Below are 22,597 nucleotides of genomic sequence, written 5' to 3' on the forward strand. Positions count from 1 at the left end.
GGGAGGGAGGGAGGGAGGGAAGGAGGAAGGAAGGGAGGGAGGGAGGGAGGGAGGGAAGGAGGGAGGGACGGAAAGAGGAAGGAAGGGAGGAAACAGACTTCGAAGTCTCTAATGATCTCGGTTATAAAATCTAATGACCTTTTCTCATCCTCATCCTTCTTTTAAAAAAAAGGAAATAAAATCCTACCTTCCCTCTTAGAATTAATGCTGTATATTGGTTCCAAGACAAAAGAATGGTAAGGGTTGGGGGTTAAGTGACTTGCCTAGGATCACATAACTAGGAAATGTCTGAGACCAGATTCAAATCCAGGACTTCTCATCCTTAGGCTTGGCTCTTAACCCACTGAGCCACCTAACTACCCACTCTGCCCCCAATCCTCATTCTTTTTAACCTCTCTGCAGCTTTTACATGGTCAGTTGCCTTCTCTGTGACATTCTTTTTACTCTAGGTTTTTATAACATTGCTTTCTTTTTTTTCCTTCCTCTCTAATTATTCTTTCTCAATCTCTTTCCCTAGATTTTCATCTATAATGTATCTGATAATCCCAGGATTTCCCCAGAGTTCTCTCCTAGAGCCACTTCTCTTCTCCCTCCACATTTTTTCAGGTGATGTCTCATCAGGTCCCACAGATTCAATTATCATCTCTATGTAGATGAACTCTCATATAAACTTGTCCAGCCTTGATCTCTCTCCTATACTCTAGATTCATATCTCCAACTTCCTATTAGACATCTGGAACTGGATAGTTGATAGTTATCTAAAACTGAACTCACTATCTTTGTCCCCAAACCCTCCTCTTTTCCTACCTTCCCTTTTACTATCCAAGATATTTTCATCTGCCCAATAACCCAGGCTCACTGATGTGGACTAATAGTGGGCATTAAGGGGCAGTAATAGAAATGAGACCCTCATACTCTGAAATCCTGCATTTATCACTACTTAGCATTGGTTAAACATCAGTTGTAAAAGTTGTAATTTCAGCACTAGTCAAGCATGAATTGTAGATTGTTCAATTATCCACTCTGTGTACTAGATCTATAATATTCTATATTAGGCATCAGTTTTGTACCTACTCTGTTTTATTAATTGCTTATATTGTTCTTAGAAATAATTACCTATATAGGATTTGGGGTTTGGGTTTTAAAAGATTACTCTATTACAAAAATGAATAATATGGAAATAAGTACTGAGTGATAATGCATGTATAACCCAGTGGAATTGCTTGTCAACTCTGGGAGTGGGGAGAGAAGAGGAGAGGGAGACAACAAGAATCATATAACCAAGGAAAAATACTTTAAAATAAATAAATAAATAAATAAATGTTCAAAAAAAATAATAATTACCTATAGTGGTCCTCCAGTGTAAGGCATCCCACCCCAGGTTCCCACATTAGAAGGACAAGACCGCTCCCACATTGACAAATGATGGCATAGTGGACAATGGAGGAACATGGAACCTGAGCACTGGGGAATCTGGCATTCCAGAAGAATCCCCCAATTTTGTGCATACTTCTTATTCCCTATAACAACAAACTCCAAAACATTACTCCACCTGAGTTTGGAAACGGAGATGCTAAGCTACCAGACTCCAATAAATATGCTAACCCCAATCAACAGAGTGTGGAAAGCTACAACTCCTCTGTGGAAGCTGCCACTCCACAGCAGAAGCTGCTGCTCTACAGTGGAAGCTGCCACTTTACAATGGAGGCTGCCACTCTACAGCAGAGCTGCTACTCCATACTCTCAGCTCCAAAGAAATTACTCTACTAGCCCCTGGGCTTATCTATCAGCCCTAAGGCAACCCTGATTCGCTCCCAGACTATTCCAGCAGCTAGTAGGCTGGTGGAATTACACTACCAAAAAACACTTTTTCTTCAGATAAAATTATTTTCTGGATTGAATGGAGTTTGAGTCTCCCATTCTTGGGGCAAGACCCGGCTACAAACTTGGGTGTGTTTCTCTCACATCATAACCTAGGTGTTGGTCTCCACTCCTAACCCTCTCTAACCTCCTTCCTGCATATCCAACTAGTGGTTAAGACCTTGTCATTTCCACCTTTGTAACATCTCTTGCATACACCTCCTCTCCTCTGACAATGTCATCTCCTGGGTACGGGCCCTCATCACCTCATGTCTGTATGTTGCAATAGCTTGCTATTTGGTCTCTGTGAACTAAGTCCCACTTCACTCCAGTCTGTCCTCCATTCACCTGTCAAAGTGATCTTCCTAAAATGCAGATCTGGCCATATCATATATACCTCTCCCATTCAATAAACCCCTGAGGCTCCCTATCACCTCCAAATTCAAATATAAAATCTTCTGTTGGCTTTTAAAGTTCTTTATAGCCTGACCCCTTCCTACTTTTCCAGTCTTCTGACAACTTACATTTCTTTTTTCTTTTTCAATGTGTCAAATGTCCCAGGCACACATTTTTTAAATTTTATTTTGACAACTTACACTTCTCCACATACTCCAGCAATGCTGTCCTCATTGCTGTTCCCCCCATAAGACATGCCATCTCCAGACTTAAAACATTTTCAGTGACCTTTCCCCCTTCCTAGAATGCACTGCCTCTCCATCTCTCCCTCCTAGCTTCTCGGCATCCCTCATGTGTCAGTTAAAGACCCACTCATTTCTCCTTCTTCTCAGTGCCTTCCCTTTGAGACTATCTCCAATTTATCCTGTATTCATCCCTCTCTTGTACATAATTACATGTTGTCTCCCCCCATTAGATCATAAGCTTCATGAGGGCAGGAACTGTCTTTTCCCTTTCTTTGTATCCCCTGGACTTAACACAATGCCTAACACATGGTAGCCATTTAATAAATGCTATATGACTACTTGAGATTGAAAGACCTTTGATGACTTATCTAAGGTTATATAGTAAGTGTCTCGGACAGGTTTCAAACTCAGTTCTTATTAACTCAGAATCTAGTGCTCTAGCCACTGTGTCACATAACTGCCAAAAGGAAGAAGGGATTAAGAGAAGGGGCAAGGACACAGACTGGAAGACAGGGAGAAAGTGCCCAGAGTAAAGTGTTGTTTTGATAGTGGTCAGATGTTAGATCCAAAACACCAAAGTCAGAATTCTAGCTCTGCCTCTTATTGGCTTTGTGACCTTTTCTAAGACACCTGAGCCATCTTAGATGGCAGCAAAAGAGGGATGATCTTGCTTTCACCTCCTACCTCACAGGGTTATGGGGATATAAGTACTATGCAAGTCTGAAAGGACTATAGAAACAACTTCTTATGATTGGCATTGTGTTCTATTGTTATTTTCTATTCGAGTCACTGATCCTGGCTCTCCTCTCACTCTCTGGGCTGGCTCTCTGTCACCCTCCAGCTGTTTTCGAGTTTAATTCCAAACAACATTCCCAACTTATTATATGCTTTCTAATTAAAGCCCAGTGGAGCTGAAGGCATGGGTGACATGCCAAGACAAACAATTATGCTTTAGCAAATGATATTCCCCCTCTTCCCCACTTGCATTCTGCTGCCCTCCCCTTTGGCTTCTAGCTTAGGAACAAAGGAAAAGTAAGGATTCCCTGAGGAAACTATGATCCCCTGTGAACCACTATGCTAAGGTTATGCATCAGTTGAGATCTGTAGAGAAAGAAAGAGCATCTAAAGGGATTCCTGGAGTACTATAATAAAGTATATGCCGCACCTGGGGACTCCACCCCTCTCTCAACTCCTAGCAGGCAGCTACTCTAATTTTAAGAATTCTGTGGATAGAGAGGAGGAGGCTATGGTACAATGGATTCGGAATCAGAAAACCTCATTTCAAAACCCAGCTCTGTTATTTACTGCCTGTGTGACCTTGGGCAAGTCATTTAATCTCATCTATAATATGAGATGAGGGAAAGGGGGTTGGACTAGATGATCTACCAGTGCTCAGTCAATAATCCTGTGTTATACATCTTCTAAAATTGTAGTCACAGAACCCCAACCAATGTGTTTACTTTTAAGCCTGAGAATACAATTACTACAAAGAAATGGCATTTAATGGATGGACTTAGTTGTTGTTTTTTTTTAAAAGCAATAAAGCAGTTCCCTCTATTAACTTGAACATATTCTCCAAAAAATACACACAGTATTAATTCATAGGAGGATCAGATCTACGTAGAGGACAGATGTGGCCAAGGTGCATCACAGAGGAGCACACAGACAGGGAACAAGGATGATTGAGGCATGACACAAGGAAACCTCAGACCTCAGATGCAGCAAGGCCACTTATTTCTTCTGATGGTGCCACTGCACTGGCCTCCCCAGACCTGCTGATCATATCTGCTAGAGGCTGCTTAGCTTGGCGCCACTCTGCTGGTCTCCTCCAGACGGTGCTCCACTGTAGTCACCACCGCCAGCTGAAATTTTTAGTTATTTCTTCCTCCGTGACCCACAGAGGCTGCTATGCTCTCATGTAAAGCCTATATGTAAGTTTTTTCTATCTCAGTTCAAAAAGGAAAAAAATTAAATAATATAAATAACATTGACTATGACCAGCAGAAAACCACCTCCTCCATCTACCCTGGAAGCAGCAGAAAGCCTTCCCTGTCTTCTGTCAGTCAGGGAGAGTGGGAGGTGATCTCCCTCATCATGTCCTCAGAAAGAAATTCTGACATTGGACCAAATCTTATCCTAGTGGAAGGTAATTATTATTCTACATACTTCCCATGTTTAATCCCTGAATCCTAGGCTAAAAAAGTAAGTTTGGGTTCTTTGACTGAAAATTCCCCCCTCAAGTCTCTGGGAGTTTGTGATCTACCAAATTTTTAGTTGCTAATCCTTTCCATTCTACCATATAGATGAGAGAGACAGAGACAGAGACAAAGACAGAGACACAGAGAGACAGAGACACAAATACAGACAGAGAGAGATGATGGCCAAGCCAAAGGGACATTCTCTCTCAGCTACTTGCTTAGTTGCATTTGTGGCCCTTTCACAAGAACATGTGATCAATCAAAGTCTGAAAGGGGTTTTGTCCCACCCCTGTTTAGAAAAATAATAATAATAATGTTTGCCTGTTAAAGGAGGAGTATTTATAATCATTTCTCAAGCATTTGGGGCTTTTGGGTGGAGACTATAACTTTTATCGCTCTTCATGCTAAACTGCCATGACAGCCAGTAAAAGCCAATAAGCATTTAAGAATTAACTAGTGTCAGGTACTCTGCTAAGTGCTGAGATACAAAAAAGAGCTTACTATCTAACAGAGGAGAGCAATATGAACAACTAGACACATAATCGATGGAAGGTAATCTCAGTGGAGAAGGGCACTAGCAACCAGGGGAGAAGACACTGGGAAAACTGCCTGCCTTAGAAGGCGGGATTTGATATATCTGGAAAGAAGCCAGGGAAACTAAGAGGCAGAGCATAAATGTAGCAGCATCCAGTGTGAAGGCATGGTGATCCATAACCCAAAGGTCTAATGACAGACTGGAAATGATTTCTGGTGCAAAAGAATCAATAGCTGCTTCCCTCCAAGTCTTTTCTTTTCACACTGGGCTTTTAAACTAGAAAAGTTACATTGTGCCTCCAGTTGAGTGCAATGGAAGAGAGTTGTTTAGTTGTTTTATAGCATGTCTAATTTTTGTGACCCCATCTGGAGTTTTCATGACAAATGTACTAGAGCAGTTTGCCATTTCCTTCTCTAGCTTATTTTACAGATGATGAAACTGAGGCAAACAGGGTTAAGAGATTTGCCCAGTGTTACACAGCTAATAAGTGTCTGGGGCCAGATTTAGACTCAGGAAGAGTTTTCTTGAATCCAGGTGGGGTTCTCGATCCACTGCACCACCTAGTTATTCCATCCGTATTTGAGGCTATAGATATATTATTTCCCTACCCAATCACTGTTTCCCCAAGCAAATGGGGCTTTTTTTTAATTGTGTTTATTTTTTCCTAATTTTAGGTGAATTGAGTATCCAGAAATGGGATGTACCAGATCTCAACGTTGTGAGATTCCAAAGTTCTGAAAAACCCACAAAGTTCTATTTAGAACCAGGAGTCAACATCAGAGCCCACCAGAGATGGTGGCAACAAAGCTGACTCTGGTGAGTTGGCAGTTTTATTTTGGGGGAAGGCTTTATAATTTCTGTCTTTGCTAAATCTCACTAAATATTCTTTTGGAAAAGCTAATCAATGTCACTTAGTTATTCAATATTGGGAAGAGGACACTGGATGAGAACTCATGAGTAAAAGTATTACAAGCTATTGTGCTTCAGGGTTGTCCTTAATTCCCTGAGAAGAAAGGTAGCCAACTGCTCGTGGGAGTTGAGGGGCGAGGGGGGGACCCAAACTGCCAGTGGGACTGAAAGTTGAGGGTTTATTAAGTACAGAGGAGATTCTCCAATAGGGATGCTGCAAAAGTCTCTTGGGAAAGAACTGATGAGTCATCTTTCACCATCACTGGGATCAGTACTCAAGCCCTGCATTATATTCCATTATAGCAACCTAATTTTGTTACATTGTCAACTGACTCCTTTGTCTTTTCCGGGGTACTAGGACTTTATAAGTGGGGAATTATCTGCATCTCTGCACCAAATTTTATTGGACAGCAGAAAATATTATTGGATAGAATGAATGGCATCACTGATGAAGAAACTCAAGAAGTTGACTCTTTTTTCTTTCCCATGAATGCCATATATAGGATTTCCTTAAGTCTCTCAATGAATGCATTCCTTTTTTTTTTAATCCATTATTATTGAAATATGGAACCTTGGCTGGAATGCTCCAGGACATTCTATAAAATGCCAGGAGCAAGAGAAATTCAAAAACAGTTAGTTCAGAATGCCCTTCAATCAACATTGTACCAAATCTTTTGAAAAATAGGAACTCGCTTCAGGGATATCTAGTTTCAGGTATGGGTTCTCCATTTAACAACATATCCCCACCCTTCAATGCCTTCATATATTGTCTTCATTCATCCAAAACATTTATCACCCAATAGCCAACCCCCTAATAAATCTCTGAACTTAGACTTCTCTTCACCTGGCAGCCAATATCTAATCTTTAGGTTGATACTTGAAGCCCTTCCAGTTTAATAGAGCCTGCCAAGACTTTTGGCAGTCTTTGAAAAATCCATGGGGTCATCATCATGCTAAAGTGACACATCAGAAGAGGACTTTAGTGCAGACTCTTTTGCTCTAACTAAAGGAGGGGGAAAGGAGGGTGAAGAATTGAACAGTTTGTAAATATGACCAAATAAACTGTTTTGGCATGACATATGTGACTCATCATGTGGGCTACATCACTGGTGCTGGTATAAAGACCTAATAGTACAATGAAACTTGGGGGAAAACACATACAGGTAAAGAGGACCCTTAAGGAGCAACCAGATCTATTGCCTTCACTTGGTCAACCCATTGCGACGGGAGTAAAAGTGATATACAAAACTTGATCTCATCTAAGCTTATAAATAATTGATAATCAATTAGAAAAACTGGAATTTATATAGTGCTTTAAAGTTTGCTTTATATATATATATATATATATCTCATTTTAAGCCTCATAGTAACTCTTCTGCAGGCATTATATTAATTTTAAAGATAAGGAATATGAAGCTCAAAAAATACAATGACTTCCCCATGATCAAATAGCTAATTATCAAAGATAAGATTGAGTCTGAGTTGTTCTGACTTCATGTCCAACCTTCTATCCACTATGCCATACTTCAAATATATTGTTGCAGACACCCAAACAGCCAGTGTTGATTGAAGGGCATTCTGAGCTAACTGTCTTTTACCTTTGAATTTCTCTTGCTCCTAGCATTGTAAAAAATGTTAGGGAGCATTCCAGCTATGGTTCCATATTTCAGTAATAATAGGTAGAACTGGGAAGGAATTCATTAAGAGATCTAAGGAAACCCTATAGATGGAATCCAAGGCAAAGGAAAGAAGTGTCGGCTTCCCAAGTTTCTTCACCAATGATGTCGTTCACTCTATACAATAATATATCTCTAGCTTATCATTTCAGACCACTGAATTAATTAATTCTTTCCCAGTATAAGGTATGTGCAATCCAAGATGTACTTTTTTTTTAAACCAAAAAAGCAATTATTTATTCCATCTGCGATTTTGGATGTTACAGAAAATGATGGACAAATAAAGCAAACCAACCTCCTTATCCCAATTAACAATGTGCAAGTGTTACTGCAATCAAGAGGCCAGTAAACAACCCTCTTTCCCCAACACACCCAGGATGGTCTACAGGCTCAACCTGTGAGATCAGAGCAATTTGTTGATCATAGTCACAATTACCATTCATGAAACAGCCTGACAATCAGGAAAATCAGATTTTTGCTTATTTTAGTACCTTTGTAGCTAAATTGACAAAGGATTTAGAGAAAACTAGAAGTCACCTTAATTTGTGCACTTAATACCAAACTCTGGGAGCTCCAAAAGGTTTCTTAGAAGCCTTTTAAGAACTTCATGTTTCTTAATCGACCTGAATACTCTTCATAAAAGCAGAGTTTAAAGGCGAATCCCCTTTTTGGCTACCCCCATACCATTAACCATTATTCAGTCTTTATCCAAACAAAATGGCTGCCATTTAAATACTGGTGTTGCTTCCAGGAAAAGAAGATAAAAACTTTATCTAATATTTAGCAGCATGGATTTAGCATTCAGGGCAATCTAGCCATCCTGACTCCTGTATTGGTATTTATATGCAAACCGTTTTATAAGTTGATCACAGCAGACCAAGTAAGTAACATTCTGGTCATCTGAAAAAAATGTTCATTTATGCCATGTTTGATACTGTAAGATGCCACACCAGCTAGATATTATCCAACCCCCGGAAAGCAAATAATGGTCTCCATGACCCTTTTGCAAATAAAAAAACTTATGGGAACCTTCCTCTAAAAAGCATATCAAATCAGTGGTCATCTTCAAGGCAATAGTCTTTTGGATGTCTTGATTTCTGTAGCTGAAAAGGTCATACTGAAGGCTGGTGTCAATGTCAAGAAGAACTTTCAGATTTTTCTTTGCTATGGCCCATGAACTCCAGTCCTTCTATAGGAATCTCCTTCTCCTTTATAGCTTTCTGCACGCACTGCTGATAGCGCTTGAAGAGGTCAGTACAGGGGTCCCCGGAACCTTCACCCTTGAGGAACTTCTCGGCAAACCAGCGGTTGAAGCACTGGTCGTACTTGCTCTTCATGTCCGTGCAGGCCTCTCCCACGCTGTTCATGGCGATGGCCCCACAGTGGAAGGGGCTATCCCAAGGTGTACTTTTAACAAGATACTGCCTTGAGGTTGCTGGCAGTAGCAATAGATTATGAGATTACACTTTTGCAAAGAGAAAATGTTGCATAATAACCAGGAAGAATACTGCACCAGGATGATGTTCAGACTTAATCAATCTAGCAAGCTGTTCATCAAAAGTATAAAACTGGGGCAGCTAGGTGGCTCAGTGGATTGAGAGCTGGGCCCAGAGACAGGAGGTCTTGGGTTCAAATCTGACCTCAGACACTTCCTAGCTATCTAACTCTGGGCAAGTCACTTACCCTGATTGCCTAGCCCTTACTGCTCTTCTGCCTTAGAGCCAATAGGCAGTATTGATTCCAAGATGGAAGGTAAGAGTTGTTTTTTTTAAGAATAAGATAAAGACAGTGGCCATTGGTCAGTACCCAATTTTTCACTGACAACTGAGTGAACAACAATCAAATCTAATGCCAGTGATTTCTTTAATGCCCATGAATCTATATTTCAGATACATATCTAGGTGACTAAAATTGGTTCTAATCAATACTTAGGTTTTTTAATGATTAATTCCCCCTCCAATTACTAGAAGGCTTCAAAAAAAACTGTAAGTTCATAGTACAATAGGCACCGTTGATCTTTTCCTGAGCCCAGCCACTTCAATTGCCAAGCAGGTTCTACCCAGCCACTGTTCCATTTTTTTTTTTTGTCTGAAAAAGTACTTTGTCTGACTAGTATTACCCCCTGTCTATTGTTCGGTGTATCCCTTGCCTCATCTAAACCCAAAGAAACAAGAGTCTCCAGTTCTCCATTTCCCTGATTGATTTCATAGAAAATCTCAGAGCTGCTTGGGAGAGAATGCTGACTTGAAAGTAGGGTGCCACAGCCAAAAGATCTAGTGCATTCTGAGGCTACATTAACAGAAAGATAGCCTCTACACAAAGGGAGAGAATAATTCTGCCACATTCTTTCCTGGTAAGGAGCCATCTGGAGTACTATGTATAGTTCTGGGAGCCACATTCTGGAAAGGACATGAACAATGTGGTACACATCTAGAGGAGGGCAAAAAAAGGTTCCCAGGGAAAGCCCACTACCATATGGTTACAGTCAAATTCTTCCAGGGTGCTGAAGATTACCTGGCGGAGGAGAAATGCATTCCTGCCATTTACTACTCTAGCTCTCAAGCCTCAGCAATGTATTTCTATTCATACAACCAACTATTCACAATAATGGCACTTTTACTTTATATATATAAAAATGCTTTATATATATAAATAACCACTTACTTATTAAGAAGGCAAAAAAAATTATCATGCTATTCTTATATTAAAGCAACTTCATAAATAACAAATACACATTACACACATAAACCTGGGTCATATTCTTGATACTGAACATTTCAGTGAGAGAGAGTGGACTAATAGAAAATTGCCAAGGAGACACATGAGCAAGTATCCATTCTCTTAAGGCAATTCACAACTCTGAAATGATAAACATCAGCGTCCTGTTTCTGTCTCAGAACTGTCTATAAAAGTTTTTTGATTAACACAACCTCTATGTTGGATAGATGCTTCTGTTGCTAAGTTGAGTTGCTCCACACTGTGCTTAAATCACACCTAACTGGAAAGGACGTTTCAGTCAAACTAGTTAATTGGATGAATTACTTCTCTGTGCTCTGCTTTCAGCTGCTCTTCATCTGCTTCTCTGATCAGTCAGATATACTCTTCAAATGTAACAACCATAGTACTCATCACTACCATCTTCAAATTTAGCAGATATAGTTAGGAAATCTTTTATTCTTTTGGGTTCAAATTCTGAATCCTCTCTATGAACAAATCATCCTTGGCCTCTGATTAATAATCAAATTCTCATTTTCTATCTTTAATTAGATAGATCATATTGTCACAAAATCATGAAAAAATTCTGGTGTCAGGGGCAGCTGGATGGCTCAGTGGATTGAGAGCCAGACCTAGAGACAGGTTGTCCTAGGTTCAAATCAGGCCTCAGGTACTTCTTAGCTGTGTTGACCCTGGGCAAGTCACTTAACCCCCATTGTCTAGCCCTTACCTGTCTTCTGCCTTGGAGCCAATACATAGTATTGACACCGAGACAGAAGGCAAGGGTTTTAAAAATAAATAAATAAATGAATGAATGAATGAATAAATGAATGAATGAATGAATAGATAAGTGAATGAATGAATAAACAAACAAACAAACAAACAAACAGACAGACAGACAGACAGACAGACAGACAGATAGATAGATAGATAGATAGATAGATAAATAAATAAATGGCTTGAGATAAATTCTACTTCCCTTCATTATACTTTTATCCTTGTTTTCATCCTGAACCTTTTCTTTTATCATTCTGGGGATGATACATATGTAATGATGCATATGTAAATGACACATATGTAATGTTTTATAAGCATTTTGTGGGTTTGTTTTGTATCCTGAAATTTTACTAAAGTTATTAATTATTTCAACTAGCTTTTTAGTTGATTCTCTAGGATTCTCTAAGTATGTCATCATATCATCTGCAAAGAGTGAAATAGTTTCATTTCTTCATTGCCTACTTTAACTCCTTCAATTTATTTTTCTTCTCTTACTGCAAAAACTAACATTACAAGATTAAATAATAATGGTAATAATGGGCATCCTTGCTTCACTCCTGATCTTATTGAGAAGGTTTCTAACATCTCCATTGCAGATGACATTGGCTGATGTTTTTTGATTTGTTTTTTTTTAAACCCTTACCTTCCATCTTGGAGTCAGTACTGTGTATTGGCTCCAAGGCAGAAGAGTGGTAAGGGTAGGCAATGGGGGTCAAGTGACTTGCCTAGGGTAACACAGCTGGAAGTGTGTGAGGCCAGATTTGAACCTAGGACCTCCCATTTCTAGGCCTGGCTCTCAATCCACTGAGCTACCCAGCTGCCCCCTGGCTGATGGTTTTAGATAGATACTAGTTATTATTGTAGGGAAAGGCCCATTTGTACCTATGTTTTCTGGTGTTTTTAATAGGAATGGGTGATGTATTTTGACAAAGGCTTTTTCTACATATGTTGAGATAATCCTGTGATTTCTGTTAGTTTGGTTATTGATATGTTCAATTATGCTGATAGTTTTCCTAATATTAAACCAGCCCTGCATTCCTGGCATAAATACCATGTGGTTATAGTGAAAAATCCTTGCGATATATTGCTGTAATCTCTTTATTAGTATTTTATTTGAGATTTTCCCATTAATATTTATTAAGGAAATTGGTATGTAATTTTCTTTCTCTTTTTTTGATCTTCTTCACTTAGATATCAGCACCATATTTGTTTTCATAAAAATAATTTCATAGAACTCCTTCTTCACTTATTTTGCCAAATAGTTTACTTAGTATTGGGATTAATTGTTCTTTAAATGTTTGATAGAATTCACTTGTGAATCTATCTGGCCCTGGGGATTTTTTCTTGGGGAGTTCATTCTTGACTTGTTCAATTTCTTTTTCTGAGATGATATTAAGTATTCTATTTCCTCTTTTGTTCATCTAGACAATTTATATTTGATTTATAAGCATTTTAAGGTATGAAAGTACTTTATGTGCATTGTCACTTGATCTTCAAACAACTCTGAGATAAAGGGCAACAGATATGACTGTCCACATTTTACAAATTAAAGAACTGAGGTTGTGATTGGTTAAGTGACTTGTCCAAAGTCACACATCTAATCAGTGTCAGAGGTAGCATTTGAACATGAGTTTTCTTGGATCCAAGTTCTATCTTCTCTCCTTTATAGCACAGTATCTCCCTGATAAATTAGAGAGTAGAAAGACCTTCCTTCCACCTTCTACCTCTCTTATCTTTTCCTCTATTAGGGAAATCAATGAATTTTTTTATCTGGTTGATGTTCATAAACAATACTTCTTCGTGTCGTCAGCCTAACTGTAGGCAAAACAATAACAACAAAAAGCTACTCCCTAACCAAAAAAAAAAAAAAATTCTTTTCTTAGAGTGAATGTTCCCTTGCCACTAAACCAAGACCAGGATCAATGGAAACTGCCATATCAGGAAATGTCATCGTGCCTCTCCAGAAGGAGCTACATAAGCAGACTCAGAGGTCCAGGAAAAGATCTGAACACCAGAAGCAAAAAGTTTTGTTGAGGTCTAACAATCTGAATATGCTGCTTCAAATTACTAATTTTCTTAAACCTTAATAAAAACTACTTCTGGCCACAAATTAGTCTTTTAAATAAATCTCTAATGTGTTATGGGGAGGAAAGAGGAGTTAGGATGTTCTATCTTTAAAAAGGGGCAGAAAAAAGAAAAAATGGGGGAGCAAATCATCATAGACTTTAGAGACTATCTAGTCTGGCCATTTTTATATGTGGTAATAATTAGGAGAGGAGGAGTAAAATGTAATCATTGAAAATAAACTCATGCAGTACATACTAGATTTGTTATTATCCTCATTTTACAGATGAGGAAACCAAGGCCAACATAAATTAAGGCACTTCTCCAAGGTCACCAAACTGCTATATGAATATATATATATATTCATATATATGAATAAAAGTTCAGTTCCTCTGAGTCCAAATCCTGCCCATATGCTACCTCATTTTCCCTGGAACATTAACAATTCCTGTGGAGATAGAGATTGGGTCTGATTCTTTGTGTTCTTGCAGTGCCTGGCAAGACATAAAACTCATGGTCACTAAAGACACTGATTGATTGGGGAGATCCTCTCTCTCCATCTGGCATTCTTGTGAGCCAGACTTTTATTAATTTGTTTGAGGGCAGAGGCTTTGAAGCCTTTGCCTGCCATTTTGAAACTCTCTTGAGAAATCAGATGGGTCTGAATGCTAGAAGGGACATGAGAGAGCCTCTAGTCTATCAGGAACTCAGACTACTAGGCAGACTTCCTGTTCCCAGATAGGTGTTAACCACACTGGAAATGACTTTGTATCCTTTGGGCTGGAAAGTTGCCCAGAGGAGAAAATGGCTTTTCAAAAAAGCACATAAGTTATGCCCCAGGACATGGGTTGCTAAATATAAAGCCAGAGTTTGGGGTGGTATGCAAGGAAGAGAAAAATACCACTTCTCTGGAAGGTAAACAGTGCAGAACTATGTTTACAGAAGCCCCTCTGCTCTATCTTTCAAGCATGGTACTTCTGCTGAGCTATCGCCTGCCCCACAAGCTTGGCCTGAACCGGATTCTTTTGCATCCACTAATTTACTGTTTCTTATGCTTAGAAAAATTCTCTTGAACTGCTTCCCCATCCTCTAAATCCTAATTCAAAAGCTATACCTCCTCCATAAGGCTTTCCGTGATCTTCCAGAGGAAAACGACCTTCCCCTTCTCATCCTATATGGCATTTTATTTTTTTTTTAATTTATCTTTTATTACTATGAACTTGGTCTTATTTTGTACCTTTATAATACACTTACTATGTAATGTTATAGATTAGAATTTTCTACCTTAATTTATGCCTCATTCTTTTACTAAACTATGAGATGCATGACAGCAGGAACCATGTTATCTCCCCCATCACAAAGCATAGGTCTGAACACAAGGTTGTTAAAAAAAATGTTGTTGTTACTAAGAGGCTTATGGGAAGTAACATCAGATGGCAGGAGCCTTTATTGAGGCTCTCTGTAATGGAATTTCCTATATTCGTCTCCTGCCTCCTTGTTTTTCTCCTGCGCCAGTCTAGAACCTATAATGGAGATGAAAAGTTAGCCACCTCATAAGCCCAGGATAAACAGAGGTGAAGGTGGAGAGAGAGGGAAAGAACTGGGGTTGAACAGGTTGGAAAATCCCAGCCCATAGAGTTCTCTGCCCCAAATCTCCTTTGCAAAATGAATGAAACCACAGAGCTACAAATTTTTTTCTTCTTTCCTCCCTCCCTCCCTTCTTCCTTCCTTCCTCCTTCTCTCCTTTCTTCCTTCCTCCCTCCCTCCCTCTCTCCTTCCTTCCTTCCTTTCTCTTTTTTCTTTCTTTCTTTCTTTCTCTTCCTTTCTTTCCATCAATATTTGTGTTTCAGAGAAGACTGCAAGTTAATAACAAAATGATTAATTATGCAGATGATTTTATGAAATTCCCCATCTGAGTTTAGATATATAAGTATATACATAATTCAAAAGCACTGAATTGTACTTTTCAGTATCTGCCCATCATTGTGCAGTAGCATCAGCCTTGCTTCTGCGGTTTCTATGCGTGCCTGTCAACCTGACAGAGGTCATGGAAAACCAGCCAAGCCAAGGCATACTGTATTTACTCCAAAATAAACATTCTTTCTAAAGATGGAAGACATTTTCTTTGCATTATTACTTACCAATTATTTTTAGATTTATGAGGGTGTATAAAAATATGAACTCTTCATTAGCAAAGATGCTTTAAAGTTCTTAATGTTGTATAAAAAAGGAACATGTTATAACAAATAAAAAGTCAGGCATGGAGTTAGGAAAACCTGTTTTCAATGTTGGCCTCTGCCCCAACTTGGCTGTGTGATCTTAGACCATTATTTCACCTCTTAGTGCCCTCAATCAATTCTTTAAATCTAAATGTTATATATACGCATCTATATCCACTTACATTTATATATACATATATAAATACATATAAAGCATATGTATAAAATAATCATGTGTGTGTATACCAGAACAGTACATATATATTTAGTTAGTTTACATATAAAACATTTGGAGCAGAACTGGACCCGTGATTTCATTGGTGTAGGAACACCCACTGGGGGAACCAATTTTACTGTTCCTATTGTATGTGCGTGATGCACATATACACACTACACATATATACATATGTTTGTAATATATGTATATGTACTTCATTTGTTTTCTATAGAGTATAGATATGTATACATATCTGTATTTATGTGTACATAAGCTTAATAATGGCTGCCCTTTATGTAATACATTTCAAAGCTCTTCAAACATATTTTCTTTCCAGTCACATTTCTACAAAGTATTGGGCTGTGTGCTAGGTGCAGTTTCTCTTCTGGGGCCATTTCTGCTCTGTTCCGTGGTCAATGATGGCATCCACTAATTCTGGTTCAAAGTTCAAGCTTGGAGAGAACCAGGCCATACAATATGGATGGGTGGTCAGAAGTACATTGGTACTGTCCAAATTATGATCCAAAATAGACAGAGTGAATGACAAGGTAGAGGCAAGACAGGATTCAAATCTTACCTCTTACACTAATGACATGACCCTAGGCAAAATACAAGCTCCCACTGAGTGGTACAACCCCCCTGGCCACCTTTTCTAGCATTGGTTCTATTTTCACTCATTCTCCTCCTAGCTCTTTCTGGTCTGTAAAACCATGCCTCGGCTGCTGTCTCATTTTTAGACCTTCCCATATCATCTCAGGGGCCTCCCTATCAAAAAGTGGAATGGGCTACCTCTGGAGTAGTGGGTTCTTTCCTCTGAGGAAAACCTGAATGACCAGTTATTGGGCATAGTATAAAAGAGATTTTTGTCCAAGGTTCCACTGAGATCTACTTTTTGTCCAAGGATCCACTGAGATCTACTAAGGTCTAGATCCACTGAGATCCCTTCCAAATGGAAGACTGATTCTATGATATCTGAAATAGATCATTATTTTGAAGATGAGCCAACTAAGTCCCAGGTGTATGAAATGACTGGAATTCAACACTAGAAGTGACCCATCATCCAGTCTTATTGTACATATTGGGAAATGGAGATACAGATAAGGTGACTTCCCTACGATCACAAAACTAGAAAATAGGGTACCAAAAATACCCTACTTCCCAGGGTGATAGGATTGGAACTCAGGTTCTCTAATACCAAACTATTGATTTTTCCTCATACCATGCTGCCTCCCAATTTTAAATTATTCTACCTGAAAATAGAAAGACAATACTTCTGTCTCACCTACAGAGGCCAATGCATAAAAATCTACCTTCTAGGAGAAAAGGAAGCATCACTCTGCAGATTGTCACAGTAGCTTCATTCCTGATTGGGACTCTGGAACTCTAAGGCAACTGAGCTGTAAAAAGAATAACTCCCATAAGTGGAGGGAATTCCTAATCAGCTACTTTAACACTTCACTCAGAAAAAGGAGCCTCTCACAAATGAGTTGTCACTCTTCTCATCACATGAATAATGAGTAACTCCAGATGTACACTATCAAAGGCATTCACAGATGGAAGGCTGGAAGGAATCTTAGAGGTCACTGAGCCCAACTCCCTTCCTTTTACATCTGAGCAGGTTACATGAAGAAAAGTAAGTAGACCCAGAGGTTTGAGTGACCTGCCCAAGGTCACATATAGAGGAAGTGACAGAAACAGAAATGCAATCTAGATCTAGCAGCATTCTTTCTGCAATATGACACAGCCTCAATTCAGCATCAATAGCTTTCTTGAAATGTTTTCATTTTTTAAAAAAGTTTCAATACATGGCGAGGTGTGGGAGAGATTGGATGTCATGTAAAAACAAAATTGTGTGTGTACACACATATACACATATAAGTATTGTGCTGGGTATTATGGATACAAGACAAAAATGGAGCAATCCCAGGGAAACTATAATACACATTTAAATAAATCTAAAATATGTATAATACAAGTAAGGGGAAACTGCAAAATTATTATTATTAGCTTATAAGACCAAGGATAATGTCAGTTTTCATCTTTGCAACCTCGGGACCATCAGGCTGCCTTCCACATAGTAGATAGCTAATAATTACTTGTTGAATTTGATTAACATACATCACTGTCTAGATTCTAGGTATACAGATTTAAAAATGAAAGCGTCCTAAGAAATCATTTCAGCCAATCCCATCATTGTACTGATAAGGAAAATGAGACTACAAGAGGTTAAATGATTTCTCTGGTATTTCTCCATTTATACATATAAGCCATTTAAAAAGTTTCAAAACTGATTGGCATTCTGGGATCTTTTGTTTAGAAGAATAAGCATTCCTTCCCAGCTCTGATCATAATTTAGACTATGGAGATATTTAAGCCTGAAGGTTTTCTTGAATCTATTGTATGTATCGTTGAAGCATATTTGTGAAGAGCACTCTAAAGTGACTCCCTGGGATGTTGGTTTAATCATCCTTGCTCTATTAAGGGCTGATGTATTTTAATGATAATTCTAATTCTCATGTAGTATATGATTCTAGATGACTAATGTGCTCCAGTTTATTTTACAGTGGACTGGAGAGGTAAAGGAGGGAGAGAGACAGACAAAGAGAGAAAGAGAGTAAAGGCTGAGCTTTAACTGAGAAGAGAGATCAAGCTGGGTTGATCATGGCCAGGGTTCTGAGGGAACTTAAAAGATAGAACTCTTGCTGAAGGTCTGAAGCGGCCAGTTATGTATACCTCTTCAAAGACTAAGGGAAGCTTCAAACGGTTTACTTTTCCCCGAACTTACTCTCTCAATTCCTGTCCAGTAACAAACACTAATACATACTCTTCTCACTTCTCTTATCTAGACATTTCCTATATCATGATTTTGCTTTATCTATTAAAAAAAAAAAAACCAGGATCAGTCACAAGACTTGTATACTTAGTCTGAGCTGAGAAAAGGAAGGAAGCCAGCCTTACTTGGAAATACACAAAATTTAAATTAGGGCAGAGAATCAAACCTTGGTCTAAATGTCAGGAATTAGTTCTTAACTGATGGCTCTGAAATACTGCAATTATATTAATAACTCTTCATTTGATATCAGCTATGTAATATAGCTGAGAAAGGGACAGCATGAACCTGAGGGCCATTATATTGCACCTAAACTAAAAGAGAACTATGTGTCTTAACACGGTGTGACTGATTAATTTTCCAGAGAGAATGATGTCAGAGAGGAGAGGGCAGTAGCCAAAGAAATTAAATGACTCTTTAGGGAGGAGATATACAAAGCCCAGAAAGGATTCAGCTCTACTATTTTTTTTTAAAGCCTTTACCTTTTGTCTTAGAGTCAGTGTTGGTTCCAAGGCAGAAGAGCAGTAAGGACTAAGCAATGGGAATTAGATGACTTACTCAGGGTTGCACAGCTAAGAAGTGTCTGAGATCAGATTGATAGGCACCCTCCTCAGTTTCCAATTCTTTGCCTTCAAAAAAAGGCTGCTATAAATATTTTTGAACATATGAATCCTTTTCCTTTTTCTCCGATCTCTTTGGGGTATAGATCAAGTAATGATATTGCTAAGTCAAGGGATACACACAGTTTTACACCTTTTTATAGACCAAATTGTTCTCCAGAATCAGTTCATAACTCCACCAACAATGCATTAGTGCACCTATTCTTTCATTTCTTCTCCAGCATTTGTCATTTTCCTTTTCTGTCATCTTAGCCAATCTGATGGATGCAAGGTGTCAATTCAGTTTATTTTTATTTGTATTTCCCTAATTATTAATGCTGTAGAGCTTTTTTTCATGTGTCTATTGATTGCTTTGGTGTCTTCTGAAAACCGCTTGTTCATATCATTTGACCATTTATCAACTGGGGAATGACTCTTATTTTTTATAAATTTGGCTGAGTTTCCTATGTATTTGAAAAATGGATCAATGTCAAGGAAACTTACTATAATTTCTCCCCCCACCACCACTTTCCTACTTTCTTCCTAATTTTAGCTGAATTGCTTTTGTTTGTGAAAACCTTTTTAATCTTAGGTCATCTTGGGTAAATTTAGGTAATTTACTTCCCTTAATCCTCTCTGTCTCTTATTTGATTATGAATTCTTCCTTCATTCCTAGATCTAATAGATTTTTTCTATATTCCCTAATTTGTTTATATCATCCTTTATGTACCCATTTTGAGCTTATCTTGGTACATGGTATGTAACATTGGTCTGTCTAGTTTTCACCAAAATGCTTTATAGATTTTCTAGCATTTTTAGCAAATAATGAGTTCTTGACCCAGTATTTTAGACCATTGGGTTTATCAAATATCAGGTTACTATGATCACTTACTTCTATATATTGTGTATCTAATTCACTCCACCAATCTACCACTCCATTTCTTATCCAGAACCAGATTGTTTTGGTGATTATACTTTGGAATATAGTTCAAAATCTGGTACTGCTAGGCCACCTTACTTCGCTTTTTTTTCATTAGCTCCCTTGATATTTTTTACTCCTCCAAGTTAATTTTATTATTTTTCTAGCTCTATAAAAAAGCTCTCTGGCAGTCTGATTGATATGATACTGAATAAGTTACTTAATTTAGGTCATATTTTTATTGTATTGGCTCAGTTTACCAATGAGCAATTAATATTTCTCCATTTGTTTAGATGTATTTGTTTGTGTGAAAAAGTTTTGTAATTATGTTCACATAGTTCCTGTGTATGTCTTGACAGACTCCCAAGTATATTACACTGTGTAACATTATTTTAATGGAATTTTTCTTTCTATCTCTTCCTGATATTTTTTTTGTAATATATGAATGCTGATGACTTATGTAGGTTTATTTTATATCCTACCACTTTGCTAAAGTTGTCAACTATTTCAACTAGTTTTTAGTTGGTTCTACCATCATATCATTGGCAAAAAATGATAGTTTTGTTTCATCATTACCTTTCTTATTTCTTCAATTTCTTTTTCTTGTCTTGTTGCTACAGCTAGCATTTCTAGTACAATATAAAATAATAATGATGATAAAATGGGTATCTTTGCTTTACTTTTATCTCCTGTTTCATATTTTAACTCTGTATGTCTTTCTGTTTCAAGTGTATTTCTTGTAAACAATAGATTATTGGCTTCTGGCTTCAAATTCATTCTGCTTTCCTTTTCCTGTTATGGATGAGTTATTTCATTCACATTCACAGTTATAACTGTTGCATCTCATTCTCTTCTATCTCCTTCCATCCCATTTTCTTCTATTTATCTTTCTCTTTTTTTGACAGTCTCCTTCTCAAAAGTCTCTTTTGCTTCTGACCACTGCCTCCCTTAATCTACCCTTCTTTTTTCAGCCCCCTTCCTTTCTCTGAACCCCTAGTGCTCCTACTTCCCAGTTAGGTAAATTGAATTTCTATACCCAACTAAGTATATATAAATATTCTTCCCTTTCTGAACTAGTTCAAATAAGAGTAAGGCTCAAACATTGCCCACCACTCCCAAAGATTGTGGGAGGGGGTTCAACCTAAAAAGAAATGCAATGTAATATAGTGGGGGGAAAGACAATGGATTTTGAGTCAGAGAATTTGGTTTCAAATATTGGCTCTACTACTTATTACCTGTATGACTTGGGGCAAGTAGATTAAACCCTGTGATTCTCAATTTTTTTTCAACTATAAATTAGGAGATTGAACTATATTATTGCTAAGGCCCTTTCCAGCTCTAAATCTATGATCCTTTGACCTGAAAAATAAGGGAGTTGGACTAAATGATTTCTAAGATCACTTCTAACATTAAGCTTATACGTTCCCATAAAGTACACTTGGTTATGGACTTATGACATGAGGATTGCAAATGCTATAGGTATGTAGAAAAAGAAACAATCATCCAGACTGATGCAATAAAGAAAGCTTCCTAGAGAAAGTGGGGTTTGAGTTGTACTTTGAAGAAAGACTTAGATCAGCAGAAAACCAAACATTCCAGATCAGGGATGGTGGATAGGAGGAGTGTGGGAAAGATAACAGAAGAAATGACTATTCGCTATCCCTGATCATTATTTGTTTATGTTCTATTGATTTGTTTAGTAGATTTGTGAATTTATTTATTTATTTTACATTCAAGTGAAGCAGGTTAAGTTTGTCAAGAAAAGGAAAACCTCAACAGCCAGTCTTTTGGGTAGATCATTCATAGTTTAGTCTCCTTATGGACAGAAACTTCCCTTCCTCTCTTCCTTCCTCCATCTCAGGAAGCCTGATTTCATCAGGCCCATGGCATATCACCACTGGATCCATGGTTTTACAAGTTGTCATAGCAACATCCTTCTTGTTTTCCCTTGTCAGCTTCTCACAGGAATGAAATACCATGACACTCAGATCCCTCCCTTTCTCATCATCGTGTCTCTGGGAACATTATGTCCTTGGGAACAGATTTAGCACTTCTTGCTATCATATGTTCTTTTATTAGGAACTCCTACTGCGCATCTATCCACTTTTATCAGGATTGTTTATTCAAAAATATCTCTACACCTTTTCTTTCACTTCTGTGAAACCTTGACTTTAAAGGAATTGATTTTATTTTCCTTGTGGCTTCAAACATACAATACACTTCACTAAAGGAAAGGGTCTGTATGCACTATGTGGGTCAGAATGGTTCCAACACCATGGTGGATCTCATTGGTCTATAAAAACCCTTAAAGGTTGAAAAAATACAATTAGATTTTTAAGTGCTAGCATTCTGCATTGGTCAAGGGAATGAAGATATAGCATATTCATTCATCAGGTGGCAGCAGCAGCATTACTATTAAATGAACATTGTCTCCCCCG

The 22,597-nt window shown here is 38.1% G+C and overlaps 1 protein-coding gene across 1 annotated transcript; it reads right to left on the reverse strand.

The window, feature by feature from the left end:
* Positions 1-8,949: 8,949 nt before the first annotated feature.
* On the reverse strand, positions 8,950-9,186 carry LOC123234878 (TP53-regulated inhibitor of apoptosis 1-like). The gene has a single exon (XM_044660882.1). The coding sequence runs from the start codon at positions 9,184-9,186 to the stop codon at positions 8,956-8,958; it is 231 nt and encodes a 76-aa protein (XP_044516817.1). The 3' UTR covers positions 8,950-8,955.
* Between the last annotated feature and the right edge of the window lie 13,411 nt (positions 9,187-22,597).

This window comes from Gracilinanus agilis, chromosome 2 (assembly GCF_016433145.1).
Source record: "Gracilinanus agilis isolate LMUSP501 chromosome 2, AgileGrace, whole genome shotgun sequence".
Lineage (NCBI taxonomy): Eukaryota > Metazoa > Chordata > Mammalia > Didelphimorphia > Didelphidae > Gracilinanus > Gracilinanus agilis.